This window comes from Mauremys mutica, chromosome 11 (assembly GCF_020497125.1).
Source record: "Mauremys mutica isolate MM-2020 ecotype Southern chromosome 11, ASM2049712v1, whole genome shotgun sequence".
In the NCBI taxonomy this organism is placed as follows: Eukaryota; Metazoa; Chordata; order Testudines; family Geoemydidae; genus Mauremys; species Mauremys mutica.
Genome location: NC_059082.1, coordinates 47,907,521 through 47,925,559, shown reverse-complemented (window position 1 = coordinate 47,925,559; position 18,039 = coordinate 47,907,521). Strand labels below are relative to the sequence as shown.

At 46.8% G+C, this 18,039-nt stretch overlaps 1 protein-coding gene across 22 annotated transcripts in view; it reads left to right on the top strand.

Annotated features, from left to right (window-relative positions):
• MAPK8IP3 (mitogen-activated protein kinase 8 interacting protein 3) overlaps positions 1 to 18,039 on the top strand; it is a 187,681-nt gene that overhangs the window by 43,880 nt on the left and 125,762 nt on the right. For 20 of the 22 annotated variants that reach the window (XM_044979872.1, XM_044979862.1, XM_044979863.1 and 17 more), the window contains exons 2-4: positions 4,044 to 4,164; positions 6,138 to 6,208; positions 6,689 to 6,780. In XM_044979872.1, the coding sequence (XP_044835807.1) occupies positions 4,044 to 4,164; positions 6,138 to 6,208; positions 6,689 to 6,780 (284 nt within the window). Of the gene's footprint in view, positions 1 to 4,043; positions 4,165 to 6,137; positions 6,209 to 6,688; positions 6,781 to 18,039 lie in introns of those variants that run through there. The other 2 variants (XM_044979865.1, XM_044979871.1) reach the window with 2 other exon arrangements.

Here is an 18,039-nt window from a genome sequence, read left to right as displayed (position 1 = left end):
AGATATTACGTCACCCACCTTGTCTCACTATTTGAAATTGTCAGTGCAATGTTGCGTATGCCAGCATGCAGAGGACGTGGAATGGAAAAGAAACAGCAAGGAGTAGCATACAGACTGTCAAGAGCAGGAGAAGACAGAGTGTGGGGAATACTTCCAGGGCAGTGGGCCTCACTGGTCATGTAGAGCTGGTGTAAGGGCTCTGTGCTCGTCCTCCTCTTAGTTCCCAGGTTAGGAAGTGTTTTGGGGACAGACCCAGGGTAGGAAAAGGGAGGGAGAGGTCATGGTCAGAGCACAATGTTCTAGCTGTGTTCTCTGCTTCCTATCCTGAGGCTGCTTTGTCTTCCACTGGTGGCCAGGCTGGACACCAATTGCCCCAGAAAATGGGGAGCACACATGTGTCTTAAAGCCATCTTTGCCGTTTCGCAAGTTCTTGCTTTGCAACTCCAAATCAGAGTATGCATTCTGAAATGGAATGTAACAAACCATTAGAGCACATTTCAGACTCACCGTTCAAAACAGACAAAAGCAAACTAGAGGCTGGAAAGCTATTCTGACAGGCTCTGTGTTTGGTATGAGACTTTGTCTTTGGTCTCATATACAAAGAGATTTGAAGGTGTTAGTCCCTTTCCAGAGACCAATGTTCAGTTGAAACAATCCATACAAACAGTCCTGGATAGAGTGTATCAAGAATTAGGGCTAGTGTCAGCATGGATCCACTACATTTGGATGGAGATTCCACCTAGGTAACCCATTCCAGTGCTTCACCACCCTCCAAGTGAAATAGCTTTTCTGAATATCCAACCTAGACCCCCCCCCCACTGCAACTTGAGACCATTGCTCCTTGTTCTGTCATCTGCCACCACTGAGAACAGCCGAGCTCCATCCTCTTTGGAACCCCTTTTCAGGTAGTTGAAGGCTGCTATCAAATCCCCCCCTCACTCTTCTCTTCTGCAGACTAAATAACCCCAGTTCCTTCAGCTTCTCCTCGTAAGTCATGTGCCTCAGCCCCCTAATCATTTTCGTTGCCCTCCGCTGGACTCTGTCCAGTCTGTCCACATCCCTTCTGTAGTGGAGGGCCCAAAACTGGATGCAATACTCCAGATGTGGCCTCACTAGTGCCAAATATTGGGGAATAATCACTTCCCTTGATCTGCTGGCAATGCTCCTACTAATACAGCCCAATATGCCATTAGCCTTCTTGGCAACAAGGGCACACTGTTGACTCATATCCAGCTTCTCGTCCACTGTAATCTCCAGGTCCTTTTCAGCAAAACTGCCCCTTAGCCATTCGGTCCCCAGCCTGTAGCAGTGCATGGGATTCTTCCATCTTAAGTGCAGGACTCTGCACTTGTGCTTGTTGAACCTCATCAGATTTCTTTTGTCCCAATCCTCCAATTTGTCTAGGTCACTCTGGACCCTATCCCTACCCTCCAGCATATCTACCTCTCCTCCCAGTTTAGTGTCATCTGCAAACTTGCTGAGGGTGCAATCCATCCCATCATCCAGATCACTAATGAAGATGTTGAACAAAACTGGCCCCAGAACCGACCCGTGGGGCACTACTGGCTGCCAACTAGACATAGAGCCATTGATTGCTACCTGTTGAGCCTGACGATCTATCCAGCTTTCTATCCACCTTATAGTCCATTCATCCAATCCATACATTTTTAACTTGCTGGCAAGAATACTGTGGGAGACTGTATCAAAAGCTTTGCTAAAGTCAAGATATATATCCACTGCTTTCCCCATATCCACAGAGCCAGTTATCTCATCATAGAAGGCAATCAGGTTGGTCAGGCATGACTTGTCCTTGGTGAATCCATGTTGACTGTTCCTGATCACCTTCCTCTCCTCCAGGTGCTTCAAAATGGATTCCTTGAGGACCTGCTCCATGATTTTTCCAGGGACTGAGGTGAGGCTGTTTCCTGGATTCTCCGTCTTCCCTTTTTTAAAGTTGGGCACTATGTTTGCCTTTTTCCAATTGTCTTCGAAGATAATGGCCAATGGCTCTGCAATCACATCAGCCAACTCCCTCAGCACTCTCTGCATTGTATCCGGCCTGAACTTGTGCATGTTCAGTTTTTCTAAATAGTCCTTAACCTGTTCTTTCACCATTAAGGGCTGCTCACCTCCTCCCTGTACTGTGCTGCCCAGTGCAGCAGTCTGGGAGCTGACCTTTTCTATGAAGACCAAGGCAAAAAAAGCATTGAGTACTTCAGCTTTTTCCACATCATCTGACACTAGGTTGCCTCCCCCATTCAGTAAGGGTCCCTTTCCCTGACCTCCTTCTTGTTGCTAACATACCTGTAGAAACCCTTCTTGTTACCCTTCACATCCCTTGCCAACTGCAATTCCAGTTGTGCTTTGGCCTTTCTGATTACACCCCTGCATGCGCTAGCAATATTTTCATACTCCTCCCTAGACATCTGTCCAAGTTTCCACTTCTTGTAAGCTTCCTTTTTGTGCTTAAGCTCAACAAAGATTTCTGTGTTAAGCCAAGCTGGTCACCTGCCATATTTGCTATTCTTTCTGCACATCGGGATGGTTTGTTCCTGCGCCCTCAATAAGGCTTCTTTAAAATACAGCCAGCTCTCCTGGACACCTTTCCCCCTCATATTAGCCTTCCAGGGGATCCTGCCCATCACTTCCGTGAATGAGTCAAAGTCTGTTTTTCTGAAGTCCAGAGTCCATATTCTGCTACTCTCCTTCCTTTTTTTTTGTGAGGATCCGGAACTCAACCATTTCATGGTCATTGTTGCCTAGGTTGCCACCCACTTCTACTTCCCCTACCAATTCTTCCCTGTTTGTGAGCAGCAGGTCAAGAGGAGCACAGCCCCTACCTAATTGATTCCTCCATCACTTGCACCACGGAAGTTGTCCCCAACACTCTCCAAAAACTTCCTGGATTGTCTGTGCACTGCTGTATTGCTCTCCCAACAGATGTCAGAGAACCAGGGCCCGTGATCTGGAAACTTCTGTTAGTTGTCCGAAGAAAACCTTGTCTACGTCATCCTCCTGGTCTGGTGGTCTATAGCAGACGCCTACCACGACATCACCCCTTGTTACTCTTACCTCTAAACTTAACCCAAAGATGGGGTGAAAGTGAGCCAGTACGGGCCAGTACTCCGTACCGGTAAGAACCCACACTGGCCCATACCCAGCCCACATTAAAGTGCTGCAGTGGCAGCGCTTTAATATCCCTGCCCCTTTTGTCTCCCCTATTGGGGCCCTGCCGGTAGGGTCCATACCGGCAGGGCCGCCGACAGGGGGGTGGGGAGGGACAGCAACGTTAAAGTGCTGCCGCGACAGTGCTTTAAGGATGGTCCTTTGCCACGGCAGTGCTTTAATCTTGCTGCACCCCCCCTCCGCCCCTGTTGGCGGGGCTGCCGATGGGTGTGTGTGTGTGTGCAGCAACGTTAAAGTGCTGTTGCGGCAAAGGACCATTGTCCCTGCCCTTTTTTCCTCCCTTGTTGGCAGTCCTGACGGGCGGGGGCAAAGGGAGCAGCTGCCCTGGGGCCAGCAATTTAAAAGGGTCCAGAGCTCCGGGCCTTTTAAATCAACACGGGAGCCCTGGACGGTGCGGGCCAAAGGCTGACTGGGGGATGCTGATCCCCCAGCCCCACCCCTTCCGCCTGAGGCCCTGCCCATTCCAGGGGCCAGAGCCACCACCTCCCCGCACTGTACTGGTAAGTGTCCTCAGTTACTTTTACCCCTGCCCAAAGACTCTCAACAGGCTTTTCTCCAGTTTCATCCTGGAGCTCTGAGCAATCATAGGGCTTTCTTACATACAGTGCAGCTCCTCCACCTTTTCTCCCCTGCCTACCCTTCCTGAACAGTTTATACCCATCCATGTCCTCTTTACCTGGTTGAAGTACTCTAATCTGCAGTACTGACTCTAAAAATTTAACCTCCTTTTTTGTTACTTACATTCTTTCTTGCTTTCCCTTTTTTGTTGGGGACAGAAAGGGAGGCAAAATGGGAAACAGTGCACTGTATATTTGTTTCTCATGCTGGTCTCATTCTTTGTTTCTTTGCCTGTACAGAAGTTTATAGAGTTTGAAGATGCACTGGAACAGGAGAAGAAAGACCTGCAAATCCAGGTTGAGCATCTTGAATTTCAGACCCGGCAGCTGGAGCTGAAGGCCAAAAACTATGCAGATCAGAGTAAGTACAGTAATGCAACCAACATGCTTGTATGGTTGGGCTTCCTTGGAAGCTAGGGTGTTGCTCTGAAGTTTCTTTGTTTAATGCATCTTATTCAAAGCCTGGAAGTTTGACATTCCTAACTCCAGTGCCAACTTTTGAGAGGCCTAAGGGGAGAGATATGTTCAACATTTAAGTTGATAGTAGCTTTATTGTTTTCATTGCACTGAGCATTATAAGAAAATATGGCCAATTGCAGCCTTTGGGGACATTACGGAGCTTCAAGAATTGTCTTATGCCTGTTCTGTATATCAATTATCTTACGGGCAGGGATAGCTCAGTGGTTTGAGCACTGGCCCTGCTAAACCCAGGGTTGTGAGTTCAGTCATTGAGGGGGGCATTTAGGGATCTGGGGCAAAAATCTGTCTGGGGATTGGTCCTGCTTTGAGCAGGGGGTTGGACTAGATGACCTCCTGAGGTCCCTTCGAGCCATGACATTCTATGATTCTACTGTCTACAGTAGCCCTTGTAATCCCACAGCTTCATACTGGAGCAAGTACTACCTGTTTTAAACAAATTTGTATATTACACAAAGTACTATTGGATGAGAAGTGGTAGATCTGTGGAGTGCGTTTGGCAGTAGTTTGGGGGGGTTCCTGTGTTATTTTGCTGAGTTTATTTAGAACTACCTAGACTTTAGTCCTAAATCACCCCGTATAACTTGTCTGAAGTCACTCGAGTTAAACGAGGGATTTATTTAGCCCTTTGGGACCACAATTTCAATTTCTGTAATTTACACACGCTCCCTACATCTTTCAGATTATACCATTTTATAAAATATCAGGCAAATTCCTGTTAAAATGCAAAGAATTGTGTGTGGGATATTTCAGGTATGAGCCAAACCTAACTTGTAATACATTTCCTAGATGATGTGTGTGGCAGTGAATTTCTTTTTCCCAATAAACAGGACATTTAAAACCCTTCTTTGCTATCAAACATTTTATTGCATTAGACAGGACTTCTGATGCCACAATCTTAGATCATATTATGGAAAAGTGAGTATAGAGGAGCATTGTACCGAATATACATCCTATTTTGTTTTGGAGGCAGGAATATGGACCTCTCTTTGTCAACTGTGATTGCATCTACTTGGTAGAAAGTCCAAAGGAGCTTTACATGCAAATCCCAGTCTTGCGGTTAACAACAATTGAGTTGGAGTTTCAGTTAGTTTCCACTGAAAATACTTTCTGGCTGGATCAACTTTTAAAAAACAAAGCAACTCTTTTTCTCCAATAACACATAGTGGGCCCCAAACTACATGTGATGTTATTCACTAATCAGCTCTGGCCCTTTGTAGTTGGACACAGCCAGCTGTAATGTGTTTAATATAGAGCATACCATTTATTTCCCTCTTGTCCCTGAATGGGTTCTCTGTGCCTTTTCTCATGCACCAAATATCCCACCTCATTTTTTGTTTTTGTTCTCCTTTCCCTAATGTGTGCAGTTGTGGTGGGCTGGACAAGGCTTCCTCCAAAATTCAGCAATAAGATCCAACAAAACTGCTCCTCAGGTAGTCAGAGGAGTCATAATAGAGCTGCGTGATCCTTGCCACTGGGGGTTAAGCCTTCGGAAGCTTTGGATTCTCTAGCAGCTCACATACAAAGGACAGAGCTAAAGCCTAACTTGGATCGGCCTTTGTGTTGGCTCATTTGTCTATTGGTAGGTACTAGGCTGGGCCCTGACAGACCCGCCTCTAAAATTAGCATTGCATCACTTTGTACATTCACCTTAAGGGCATTTTGATACCCGTGAAATGAGTTTGTGAGTTATACCACATGCCACACATACATTACTGTGTTCCTCATTTTTTAATAGGAATTAACTCATTTTTACCTATTTTCTGTAATATAAGATACTTCCTTGAGAATTATCTGGTGTTCCTTTTGGAGTCTAACATATATGCTCTCTGATGGGTGGAATACTTCCTTTTATAGTTTCACGGCTGGAGGAACGTGAATCAGAAATGAAGAAAGAGTACAATGCCCTGCACCAACGCCACACAGAGGTAGGTTATCATCTCTAAGTAAATATCATTCTCTTTGTCTACATGTAGGTCTACAAACATACTTTAGAAAAGACTATTTGAATGATTAAAAATAAGAGGTGTCTGTAGCTGCTAAGCCCCCCCTCCCCCCGAGGTGAAATGCTCTGTTATCCCATTTCCTCTAAGCCTCAAGAGGCTACCACTGCTGTCTAGTTTCCAAGAAGCTTTTTTCATTGTTTTTCTGCATATGTTTTGTCACATACCTTCTGCCATTGTACTGGGCTTGAGGTTTGGTATCTATTTGGTCCCACTCATTTTCGTATTAGACCCAGACTTACTGCTCATTCATTATGTCATCGGCCTTAAAGAATAGCAATGACAGATATAGTTATAAAAAAAAAATAAGAGAGAGAAATGGGTGCTGGAGGAAGATCAAGCAGAAGAGGAACCTGTGTCTCCTTTTCACTTCTGTTTGGCTCATGGGTTTTTCCCTCTTCACAGATGATCCAGACCTACGTGGAACACATTGAACGGTCCAAGATGCAGCAGGTTGGGGGAAATAGTCAAACTGAGGGCGGTCTACCTGGGAGGAGGTAGGGTCATATCCTTCCATTGAAATATATGCCATTCAGGGGCTTATGGACTGTGTGCATATGTGTGTGAGAGAGCAACCAAAACAAGTTTCCCTCCCTGCTAGATCACTGGGAATGGACTGTAGTTGAACCTTGCTATTTTGTTCTAGGCAAGTCTTCAGTGTAGGCACAAAAGTACATGTACGTATTCTGTTTATTTGCAATCCTACTTCTTGCATGGGTGTTTGAAAAATTACCCTTTTATATTTAGATGACAAGTGCAAAATATGCACACAGGAAGGTCCACAGAAAAAGAGCCATGGATAACATGAGAAACATGCCTTCCCAGTTCAGGAGTACATTGTCACAATCTGATTTCCTCTGTTTCTTACCCCCAACAACAACAAAAAAGATTTTGGTAAAAAGACCATCCCATATGGACTTTTTTTGCCCAAGGTTTTGATGAACCCAAGATAGTGAGTTGTTTTTGTTCATCTTCCCACATCCAAAGCAGTGAGAGTTAGAAGCCAGCAGTATGGAATCATTGGTCCTTATTCTCTTCTCACACTAGTTTTAAAGTAGTATAATTACACTGACTTTAATGCAATAATTCATGATTTATACCAGTTAGAGGAGCATCAAATGGGTTCTCTGTACTGATCTTACGCTACAGTAATACTGCCTTCGGGGTGAGGAATGAAGAAAGTGAGTTCCTAAAGAATATGATTTAGTGAAGTAATAGATCACCCAGTACTGCTTGAGGGACATAACCCAAATCCACTCAAGTTGATCACAAACTATCCAGTAACTCGGTGAGGAGAAAAGTGTTCTCTATGTGATTTTACACTAATGTCAGACTATTTTTTACTAATCATTATATGCCATCAATATACTTAGCATTGTAAAGACATTCCCCAAAGAGTTTATAACCTAAATGGTAGACTGTGGATAGAGAGGACAGGAAAGAAGGCATGGAGATATTGGGAGTGAGAGAAGGAAACTACAGAGGAAGCAAAGCTGGCATTGTTGTCAAAGCAAAGAAGGTGAAGTGGACAAGAAATAATGGGCAAGCAGGAATCTGTGAGATAATTTACTAGGGGAGTAATGTAGTCTGATAGGATGATGAAGGATAAGGAGAACAAAGAGGTAAATTAGGAGACAGAGAGGGGGAAAATGTTCTGGAATTATGGATAGGGGTCCCTTTTGGATATTTTAGAGCCTTGTAAATTGATGTACAGGCACAGTGAGTGGCAGCGAGACTCCGACCCTGGGTCGACAGACTTAGGCTTGTGCTAATGTGCTAAAAATTGCTGTATAGACTGCAGATCAGGCTCTGAAATCCACTCCCTTTCTAGGCTTCAGAGCCCAAACTCCAGCCTGAGCCACAATGTCTATATAGCTATTTTTAGCACAGTAGTGCAAGTCTGTTAACCTGGGCTCAGAGGCTTGCTGCTGTGGGCTGTGCAGATATACCCATTGATGCCAGAGTGCTAGCTGGCTAGAAATGCCTGACGTAGATTGTTGTGCATTGTGCTAAGTGGGAGAAAAATCCCAGCTCCCAGTACAAGGGATTTAAACACCCTCTGTCTGTTATGGCTTCCTTTACTGGACTTTGAACTAATTTAAAACTGGAAGTCTGAGTACAGCCGAAGTGTCGACTGCACTTTGTAAATGAGAGTGAGAGACCCTGTGAAGGAGGCATGGTGTGGAGAGCAGCTGAGAGTAGCTCAGGGCATCTGTCAGGATCTTCTGTAAATATGGCAGGACTCTTAATCATAGAATCATAGAATCATAGAATCATAGAATTCAAGATCAGAAGGGACCAATATGATCATCTAGTCTGACCTCCTGCAAGATGCAGGCCACATAAGCCGATCCCCCCACTCCTTTAGCAAGCGACCCCTGCCCCATGCTTCGGAGGAAGGCGAAAAACCTCCAGGGCCACAGCCAATCTACCCTGGAGGAAAATTCCTTCCCGACCCCAAATATGGCGGTCAGCTGAACCCCGAGCATGCGGGCAAGACTCTCCAGCCATACCCTCTGGAAAAAGGTTAAGAATATCATATCATTGACCCATGTACTATTTACCAGTGCGGCACTTAATTAACCTATTGACTAAGCCCGGTATCCTATCATACCATCTCCTCCATAAACTTATCTAGCTTAATCTTAAAGTCATGGAGGTCCTTCGCCCCCACTGTTTCCCTCGGTAGGCTGTTCCAGTATTGCACTCCCCTGATAGTTAGAAACCTTCGTCTAATTTCAAGCCTGAATTTCCTGACTGACAATTTATATCCGTTTGTCCTCGTGTCCACATTAGCACTGAGCTGAAATAATTCCTCTCCTTCCCTGGTATTTATCCCTCTGATATATTTAAAGAGTGCAATCATATCTCCTCTTATCCTTCTTTTGGTTAGGGAAAACAAACCGAGCTCCTCAAGTCTCCTTTCATACGACAGGCCTTCCATTCCTGGGACCATTCTAGTGGCCCTTCTTTGTACCCGTTCCAGTTTGAATTCATCCTTCTTAAACATGGGAGACCAAAACTGCACACAATACTCCAGATGAGGTCTCACCAACGCCTTATATAACGGGACTAGCACCTCCTTATCCCTACTAGAAATACCTCGCCTAATGCATCCCAAGACCGCATTTGCTTTTTTAACGGCCACATCACATTGCCTGCTCATAGTCATCCTACGATCAACCAGGACTCCTAGGTCCTTCTCCTCCTCCGTTACTTGCAACTGGTGCGTCCCTAGCTTATAACTAAAATTCTTGTTAGTCATCCCTAAATGCATAACCTTACACTTCTCACTATTGAATTTCATCCTGTTACTAATACTCCAATTTACAAGGTCATCCAAATCTCCCTGGAGGATATCCCGATCCTTTTCCGAATTGGCAATACCTCCCAACTTGGTGTCATCCGCAAACTTTATCAGCCCACTCCTACTCTTGGTTCCCAGGTCAGCAATAAATAGATTGAATAAAATCGGACCCAAAACCGAACCTTGAGGAACTCCACTGGTAACCCCCCTCCAAACCGACAGTTCCCCCTTCAATACTACCCTCTGCAGTCTCCCCTTTAACCAGCTCCTTATCCACCTCTGGATTTTCATTTCAATCCCCATCTTTTCCAATTTAACCAGTAATTCCTCATGCAGTACCGTATCAAACGCCTTACTGAAATCCAGATATATTAGATCCACCGCATTTCCCTTGTCTAAAAAATCTGTTACTTTCTCAAAGAAGGAGATCAGGTTGGTTTGGCACGATCTACCTTTCGTAAATCCATGCTGTAAACTATCCCAGTTGCCATCGGCCTCCTGCTCCGTAACCACTCTCTCTTTTAAAAATTTTTCCATGACTTTGCATACTACAGATGTTAAACTAACAGGCCTGTAGTTACCCGGGTCACTTTTTTTCCCCTTCTTGAATATAGGAACTACATTAGCTAATCTCCAGTCTAACGGTACAATCCCCGAATTTAGAGATTTATTAAAAATCATCGCTAACGGGCTAGCAATATCACTCGCTAATTCCCTTAATATTCTAGGGTGAAGATTATCCGGACCCCCCGATTTACTTCCGTTAAGCTGTTCAAGTTTGGTTTCCACCTCCGATACCGTAATGTCTACCCCCATATCCTCATTCCCATCGGTCCCTCTATCACTATTCCTTAGCCCTTCATTAGCCTCATTGAAGACCGAGGCAAAATATTCGTTCAGATATTGTGCCATTCCAAGATTATCCCTAATCTCCACTCCGTTTAAAGTTTTAAGCGGTCCCACTTCTTCTTTCTTGGTTTTCTTCCTATTTATATGGCTAAAAAACCTTTTGCTATTGGTTTTAATCCCCTTCGCTAGGTCCATCTCCACCCGTCGCTTTGCCTTTCTCACTGCTTCCCTACACCCTCTGACCTCAATAAGGTAGGTTTCTTTGCTGATCCCTCCCATTTTCCACTCCTGGTACACTTTCTGCTTTTTCTTAATGACCCCTCTGAGACGCTTGCTCATCCAGCTTGGTCTAAAACTGCTACCTACGAGCCGTTTTCCCTTTCTCGGGATACATGCCTCTGACATCTCCTGCAACTTCAACCTGAGGCGTCATCTGCCTTTAGATCCCTAAATATGTTATTCCAGTCCACTTCCCTAACTAGTCGCCTTAGTTTAGTAAAGTTAGCCCTTTTAAAATCGTAAACCCTAGTCTCAGATGCAATATTGCCAGCTCCCCTGCAGCTTTGACATTCTTTTTCTATCTAACAAGTCGTTTTCTACCAAAACTGCATGGCACAAGTCAAGAAACGTTCCAAGGCTGTGAAGAAATGCGCTGTGTGGCACCTAGCACCAGCTCCCAGTTCTACGCGGACGGCATGACAGTGCTTGCTGGGATTGGATATGTATTGTTAATATGGATTTGTTGTAGCAAATGCAATCGGTAGTGCAGCACCATTACAGTGCACAGAATATACAGCACAACCCCAATGCAGGAAGGAAGTGAGGATGCTGAAAGAAAATGGACTCACTTAATAACAAGAAAACAATGACTTGAAACTGTTCCAGGGCTGGACAAATCCTTTTCAATCCTACTGTAATTTCCCTCCTGCTTGAAAGAGGTGAAATGTGCTGCAGGAAGGAGAATATCCATGCTGACATGCACTTATATCATTCTGCTATTTATATTTCCTGGAATTGGATCTGGTGGAGTTATGAGTCTGTTTGCAACCGTGATGCAACATGGTCTAAGGTGTGTCATGACTGCAACCTTCCATCTTATTTAGCTCCTACGAAGGGCAGCTGAAGCCTAAATGAATTTTCATAGTCCAGAGGGTTTAACTATGTGGAAGGGGCAAAGAGATCAGTGTTAGAGTTTTCCCCTCTTCTTCAGGCTTTCAGCTCTTGAGGCAGGCTGACTCCTACAGCATGCACATGCTGTCTCCCACAGCCTCTCTCAGCTTTGCTGTAGATTTCTGAGGCCTGGTCTACACTAGGACCTTAAATCGAATTTAGCAGCGTTAATTCGAACTAATCGCTCAACCGTCCACACCAGGAAGCCATTTAATTCGAACTAGGGGGCTCCTTAGTTCGAATTTGGTACTCCACCCCGACAGGTGGAGTAACGCTAAATTCGCACTTGCTAGCTCGAATTAGGCTAGGTGTGGATGCAAATCGAACTTAGTAGCTCCGGGAGCTATCCCACACTGCACCACTCTGTTGACGCTCTGGACAGCAGTCCGAGCTTGGATTCTCTGACCAGCCACACAGGAAATGACCCGGGAAAATTTGAATTCATTTTCCTGTCTGGGCACTTTGAATCTGACGTCCTGGCTGGACATCGGGGCGAGCTCCGCAGCACCTGCAACGATGCAGAGCTCTCCAGCAGAGGAGTCCGGGCAATCCAAGAATAGAAAGAGGTCCCCAGCATGGATTGACCGGGAAGTCATGGATCTGATCGCTGTGTGGGGCGAGGAGTCTGTGCTCTTGGAGCTGCGCTCCAACAAGCGTAATGCAAAGACCTTCGAGAAGGTCTCCCAAGCCATGACACAGAAAGGATACAGCCGGGATGCAATGCAGTGCCGCGTGAAAGTCAAGGACCTGAGGCAAGGCTATCAAAAAGTCAGAGCGGCAAACGGACGCTCCGGAGCACAGCCCCAGACATGCCGCTTCTACGAGGCACTGCATGCCATTCTCGGTGGGTCTGCCACCACTGTCCCACCAGTGACCGTGGACTTAGTGGATGGCATAGTGAACCAGGACAGTTCCTACTCGATGTTCGCCGATGGGGAAGACGAGGAAGGGTCCGTGGAGGAAGGCGCAGGCGACAGCGAACACAATGCCGCTTTCCCTGACAGCCAGGATCTCTTCCTCACCCTCACAGAGATCCCCTACCAACCCTCCCCGGCCGTTAACCCGGACTCAGAGTCAGGGGAAGGATCAGGCGGTAAGTCGTATAAACAAGAAAACATTTATTTGTACGAAAACATGTATACAAAAAATAGAAATTCTATATATAAATACTATATCTAAAAGTTTTTAACGGGAAACTATACGAACAGTAGGTCCACACAGATTGGGATGGAACAATAGTCCTCCATGGACAATTCCACAAATGCATCAAAAAGTTCCTCAAATACCCTCCACAGGAGGTTTCTAGGAAGAGGTGCCTTATTTGGTCCTCCGGTGAAGCACACTCTTCCACGCCACGACATCCGTAGATACAGGGGAACCATCGCCTCAACCAGCATGGCCGCGTAGGGTCCCGGTCGGTGAAGTGCTTCCCTTAACATCCTGTCTTTCTGTACTTGAGAGACCCGCCTCAGGGTAATCTCGTTCATGAAGTGCTGCATCTAATTAGGGCAATTAGCGAATAGTTACTGTTCTTAATGGTTTACTTATACTTTGCATAACAAAGCCCCTCGCTTAGCAGCCACGTGCTGTAGGCCACAGAGGAAAAGCATACATTGATCTTTCCCCTGCAGTGTCGGGAGTGGCTGGAAAAGGGTCATAGTATCTGATTTCCAGATTGCCTTTAGCAGGAGGGCACAGCTATCCGTTAACTGATAAGCATAATCTACTGTAAGGCTTACCAGGACTGTCTGCTAGACGGATTCAGCTATCTCTCCCGACTTCTCCACTCTCCTGTGCAATGCTGCAGCCAATCAGAGCGTAGCCCAAAATGTCGTGCTTGTCTTGAGACCACGTGAGACTTGTTGCCCGGTACGGTCTTGTTCATAGAAATTGACTAGACGGTGTTCACTGTCCGCAAAAATGTATCTGTTCAAGGAAATCACTAACTTTCCCCATCACACAGCTTCGGCTCTTTCCCGGACTGCCCCGGCATCCCCCTCGCAGAGACTGGCAATGATTAGACGGCGAAAGAAGAAGACTAGGGACGAGATGTTCGCTGAACTGATGGCCTGCTCCCGAGCAGAGGCTGCAGAGCAGAAACACTGGAGGGAGACCCTATGTGAGCAGCATCGCACACTCATGGAACGTGAGGATAGGTGGCGGCAGGAAGACCAGCAGACCACCCAAACGCTGCTTGGTCTCATGAAGGAACAAACGGACACGCTTCGTCGCCTTGTTGATGTCCTGCAGGACCGCAGGCTGGAGGACAGGGCCCCCCTGCAGTGTCTCTGCAATCGCCCTCCCCCGCCAAGAAGTCCTGGCCCCCCCTCACCCAAAAGTACAAGACGGAGGGGCGGTAGGGGCCGTGAGAACTGTCACTGAACCAGAACAGAGCGACCGTGTACCCCGCACTTCTCACGTTAGAAATTTGTAGAAGTGCTTCCCTTATAGGCTCAGCCAGTCCCAAATCCAAGTTTCATCCACCCACTGTTTATTAGATTAATAAAAGATGTTTGCTGTTAATCACTGTTTCGGTCATGTCTTTCCTGTCAGAGGATTTTTCGGTGTATGGGGTGGACAGGGGTTTAATACTTGCATGGTATAGCCTACAGTACCAGGGTACAGACTTGGGGAAAGGATCAACTGCAGGGCACACACACACTGCAGTCAGTAGGCACCAGGGTCATTCTGTGTTGTGTATGCTGCCCCTGGTCATTCCGTAATGTGTATGCTTGTCCAGGGTCCTAGCGCCTGCCACGCCATTAATGTAAAGGCAGGCTGGCCTTTCCATGCACTTCCAACAGATCAACGAGCCTATCCGCTGCCCTGAGCCCCAACAAGAGCCCTCATCCACGGACAGATACTCACCCTTCTCCCACACCCATCACCCCTTCCTACGCAGAAACCCGCAGCCCACTGCCGTCATCCAAACCCCTATGCAAAGAAGGCACCACTCGCCCCTTCCTGCAAACCCTCCCCTTCATGCAGAACCACTTTCAGCCGTCCCCCACCCCAGAGACCTATGTAGGAGCAGGAGGATGTCAGTCCTCTATGGAGGAAGCGGTCTGTACGTCAGTGCACACCGTGCCCAGCACAGTATGCGTCCATGTTTCAACACCAGAACAGAAATGCAAAGTAAAACAAAGATTTATTAATAATGAGTGTAACAATTACTTTGCTTTAAAACGTGCTTTGGAAGTGGGGGAAACTTGGAGAACGCGGCATGTAGCCGCAGATTGAAATCGACACAAACAGACACAGGCCCAGGGTCAGTTTCTCTTGAAAGCAAGTGGAGAGTCATAGGTTACCCTGATCTCCGAGGAAACTTGCTTTCAAAGCCTCCCGGATACACAGCGCTTCCCGCTGGGATATTCTCTCGGCACGGGTGTGTGGCTGAGCGTAAACTGCAGCCAGGCGATTTGCCTCAACCTCCCATCCGGACAAAAAGGCCTCGCCCTTGCTCTCACACAGATTGTGCAGCACACAGCAAGCAGCAATAACTACGGGGATATTCTTTTCGCTGATGTCCGAGCGAGTCAGTAAGCTCTGCCATCTCCCCTTGAGACGTCCGAAAGCACACTCCACCACCATTCTGCACTTGCTCAGCCGGTAGTTGAAGAGTTCCTTCTCTCTGTCCAGGGCGCCTGTATAGGGCTTCATGAGCCAGGGCATTAGCGGGTAGGCTGGGTCCCCGAGGATCACTGTAGGCATCTGCACATCCCCAACCATTATTTTGTGGTCCGGGAAGAAAGTACCTGCCTGGAGGAGTCTAAAGAGACCAGAGCTCCTGAACACAAGCGCGTCATGAACCTTGCCCGCCCACCCGACGTTGATGTTGGTAAAACGTCCCCTATGGTCCACCAGTCCTTGCAGCACCATGGAAAAGTAGCCCTTTCGGCTAATGTACTCGCTGGCCTGGTGGGCTGGTGCCAGGATAGGGATGTGAGTCCCATCTATAGCCCCACCGCAGTTTGGGAATCCCATTGCGGCGAAGCCGTCTATGATGACCTGAACGTTTCCCAGGTTCACTACCTTTGAGAGTAGTTGCTCAACGATTGCGTGGGCTACTTGAATCACAGCAACCCCCACGGTAGATTTGCCCACGCCAAAGTGGTTCGCTACTGACCGGTAGCTGTCTGGCGTGGCAAGTTTCCAGAGGGCTATGGCCACTCGCTTCTGCACACTCAGGGCTGCTCGCATCCTGGTGTCCTGGCGCTTCAGGGCAGGGGCCAGCAAGTCACAGAGTTCAAGGAAAGTGCCCTTACGCATCCTGAAGTTTCGCAGCCACTGTGATTCGTCCCAGACCTGCAGCACTATGCGGTCCCACCAGTCCGTGCTTGTTTCCCGGGCCCAGAATCGCCGTTCCACACCATGAACTTGACCCATTGCCACCATGATCTCCACTGCGCGGCGTATCCTGCTTTGTGAGAGGCCTGCGCCACTCTCCTCACCGCGCTGCTGGAGCCTCCTCGCCCGATTTCTCAGCAGCTGGCTGTGGAAGAGGTGGACGATAAGGTGCGAGGAGTTGACAACGGCCATAAGTGCAGCGATGATCGCAGCGGGCTCCATGCTCGCAGTGCTGTGGCGTACGCGCTGTAACCGACCAGAGAAGGGCGCGATCAGATTTCCCGCCTGCGCTTTCAGGGAGGGAGGGCGGTTGTGAGTGACGGTTGAATGATGACAGTTACCCAAAACCACCCTCGACACATTTTTCCCCCAGCAGGCATTGCGAGCTCTACCCAGCATTCCAATGGGCAGCGGGGACTGCGGGAACTGTGGGATAGGTTCCCACAGTGCCCCGCTTCCAAAGTCGACGCTGGCCCCGTTACTGTGGACTCAGAAATTCGAATTAGTGTATTTAGTATGGATACACAAATTCGACTTAATAAGGTCGAATCCACAAATTCGAACTAAGTTGATTCGAAATAGTCTTGTAGTGTAGACAAGGCCTGACTCATCTCTTCCAGACAGTAGGGAATTAGGCTGAGTGATTTCTGAACCAGTTCCTCTCTTGGATTTTGGACTGAAATCCCAAGGATTCAAGGTCTATCTTTCAAACATATTTTAATCTTCTATGGCAGGGGTCGGCAACCTCTGGTACGCGGCTCGCCAGGCAGGCCAGGCCAGTTTGTTTACCTGCTGCATCGGCAGGTTCGGCGGACTGCGGCTCCCACTGGCCGCGGTTCGCCATCCCAGGCCAATGGGGGTGGCGGGAAGTGCCATGGGCCGAGGGATACGCTGGCCGCGGCTTCCCACCACCTGGCCCGCCAGAGGTTGCTGACCCCTATTCTATGGATATGACCTTCCAGTATGAAACATTTATATTTGAAACAACAATCAGTGCCAGTTTCCCACTCTAGCTTGAGGCAGAACATATGATACAGATTCCATCCTTTCAAAATAATGTCTTGTCACAATTTAATTTACCTCACTTAATAGCTGCAGCCACTCCTGCTGTATTGGCTAGGATTTTACTGCAGGAATAATTTGTAGCTAGAAGACCCTGGCACTTTAGGGAAAGATCCTTCCCCCATGCTGGATTATTTAGTATGATTTTTATATTCTAATTTGTAAGGCTACCAAAGGTGCTTATAGCATATACATATACAAAGAAAAGCCACAATTATTTCTAAGTGGATGGGGATGTTTTACCCTTTATTTGGTGGGAGTCAGTTGCTCCTTCTGGATGAAATATCTGATATGGTATATCTGCTATAGAGGAATTACGAGAGGCCACAGAGCATTTTAAATGGATTAGTTGATGTAAGGGTCACTTGTAGGTTACACTTTCTACAGAAACTGTAAATTACTCTTGTGGCAGTAGAATACGAATGAATGATCTCAGAAGATCATGTTTTGTGCTACCTGCCAATCCTCCTGGCTATTCTCTTGACCCTTGCATAGTTTGAATGCAGCATTCAAGTGGATAATCTCAAATTGTATCTGGTTCACCTGAAAAACCTGGAGCTAGAGTAGCATGACAGATGCAGTAGGGAGATGGAACAGGTAGGATGGATGGACTTAAAATACAAGATAAAATGTAAATAATATTTTTAAAAATAATCTTTCCTTTTTAAAGGAAGTTGTCACTGCAACTCTTGAGAGATTTTATTCCCTAGAGTCATGGAGAGAGGGGGCTATTCCCAACTCTCAACAAACTTTGTAATGCCCATTCAAGCACTCATTGGAAATCTGCAAGTTTGCACGTTTAAACAGCCGGATTCCAAATCCTTTGAAGTTAATGGAAAGACTCTCATTGACTGCAGTGTGCTTTGGAACAGGACCCTAATAAGTCCTCAACTCACTGTGGAGTTAAAGAACCAATAGCTCATAGACACTCCTGGGAGTGGAGGAGCAGATGCCTCTGTTTAAAACTCTTCTTTACATTAGTCTGTTTTTTCTCTCTTTTATTTCCTGACCCATGAGAACT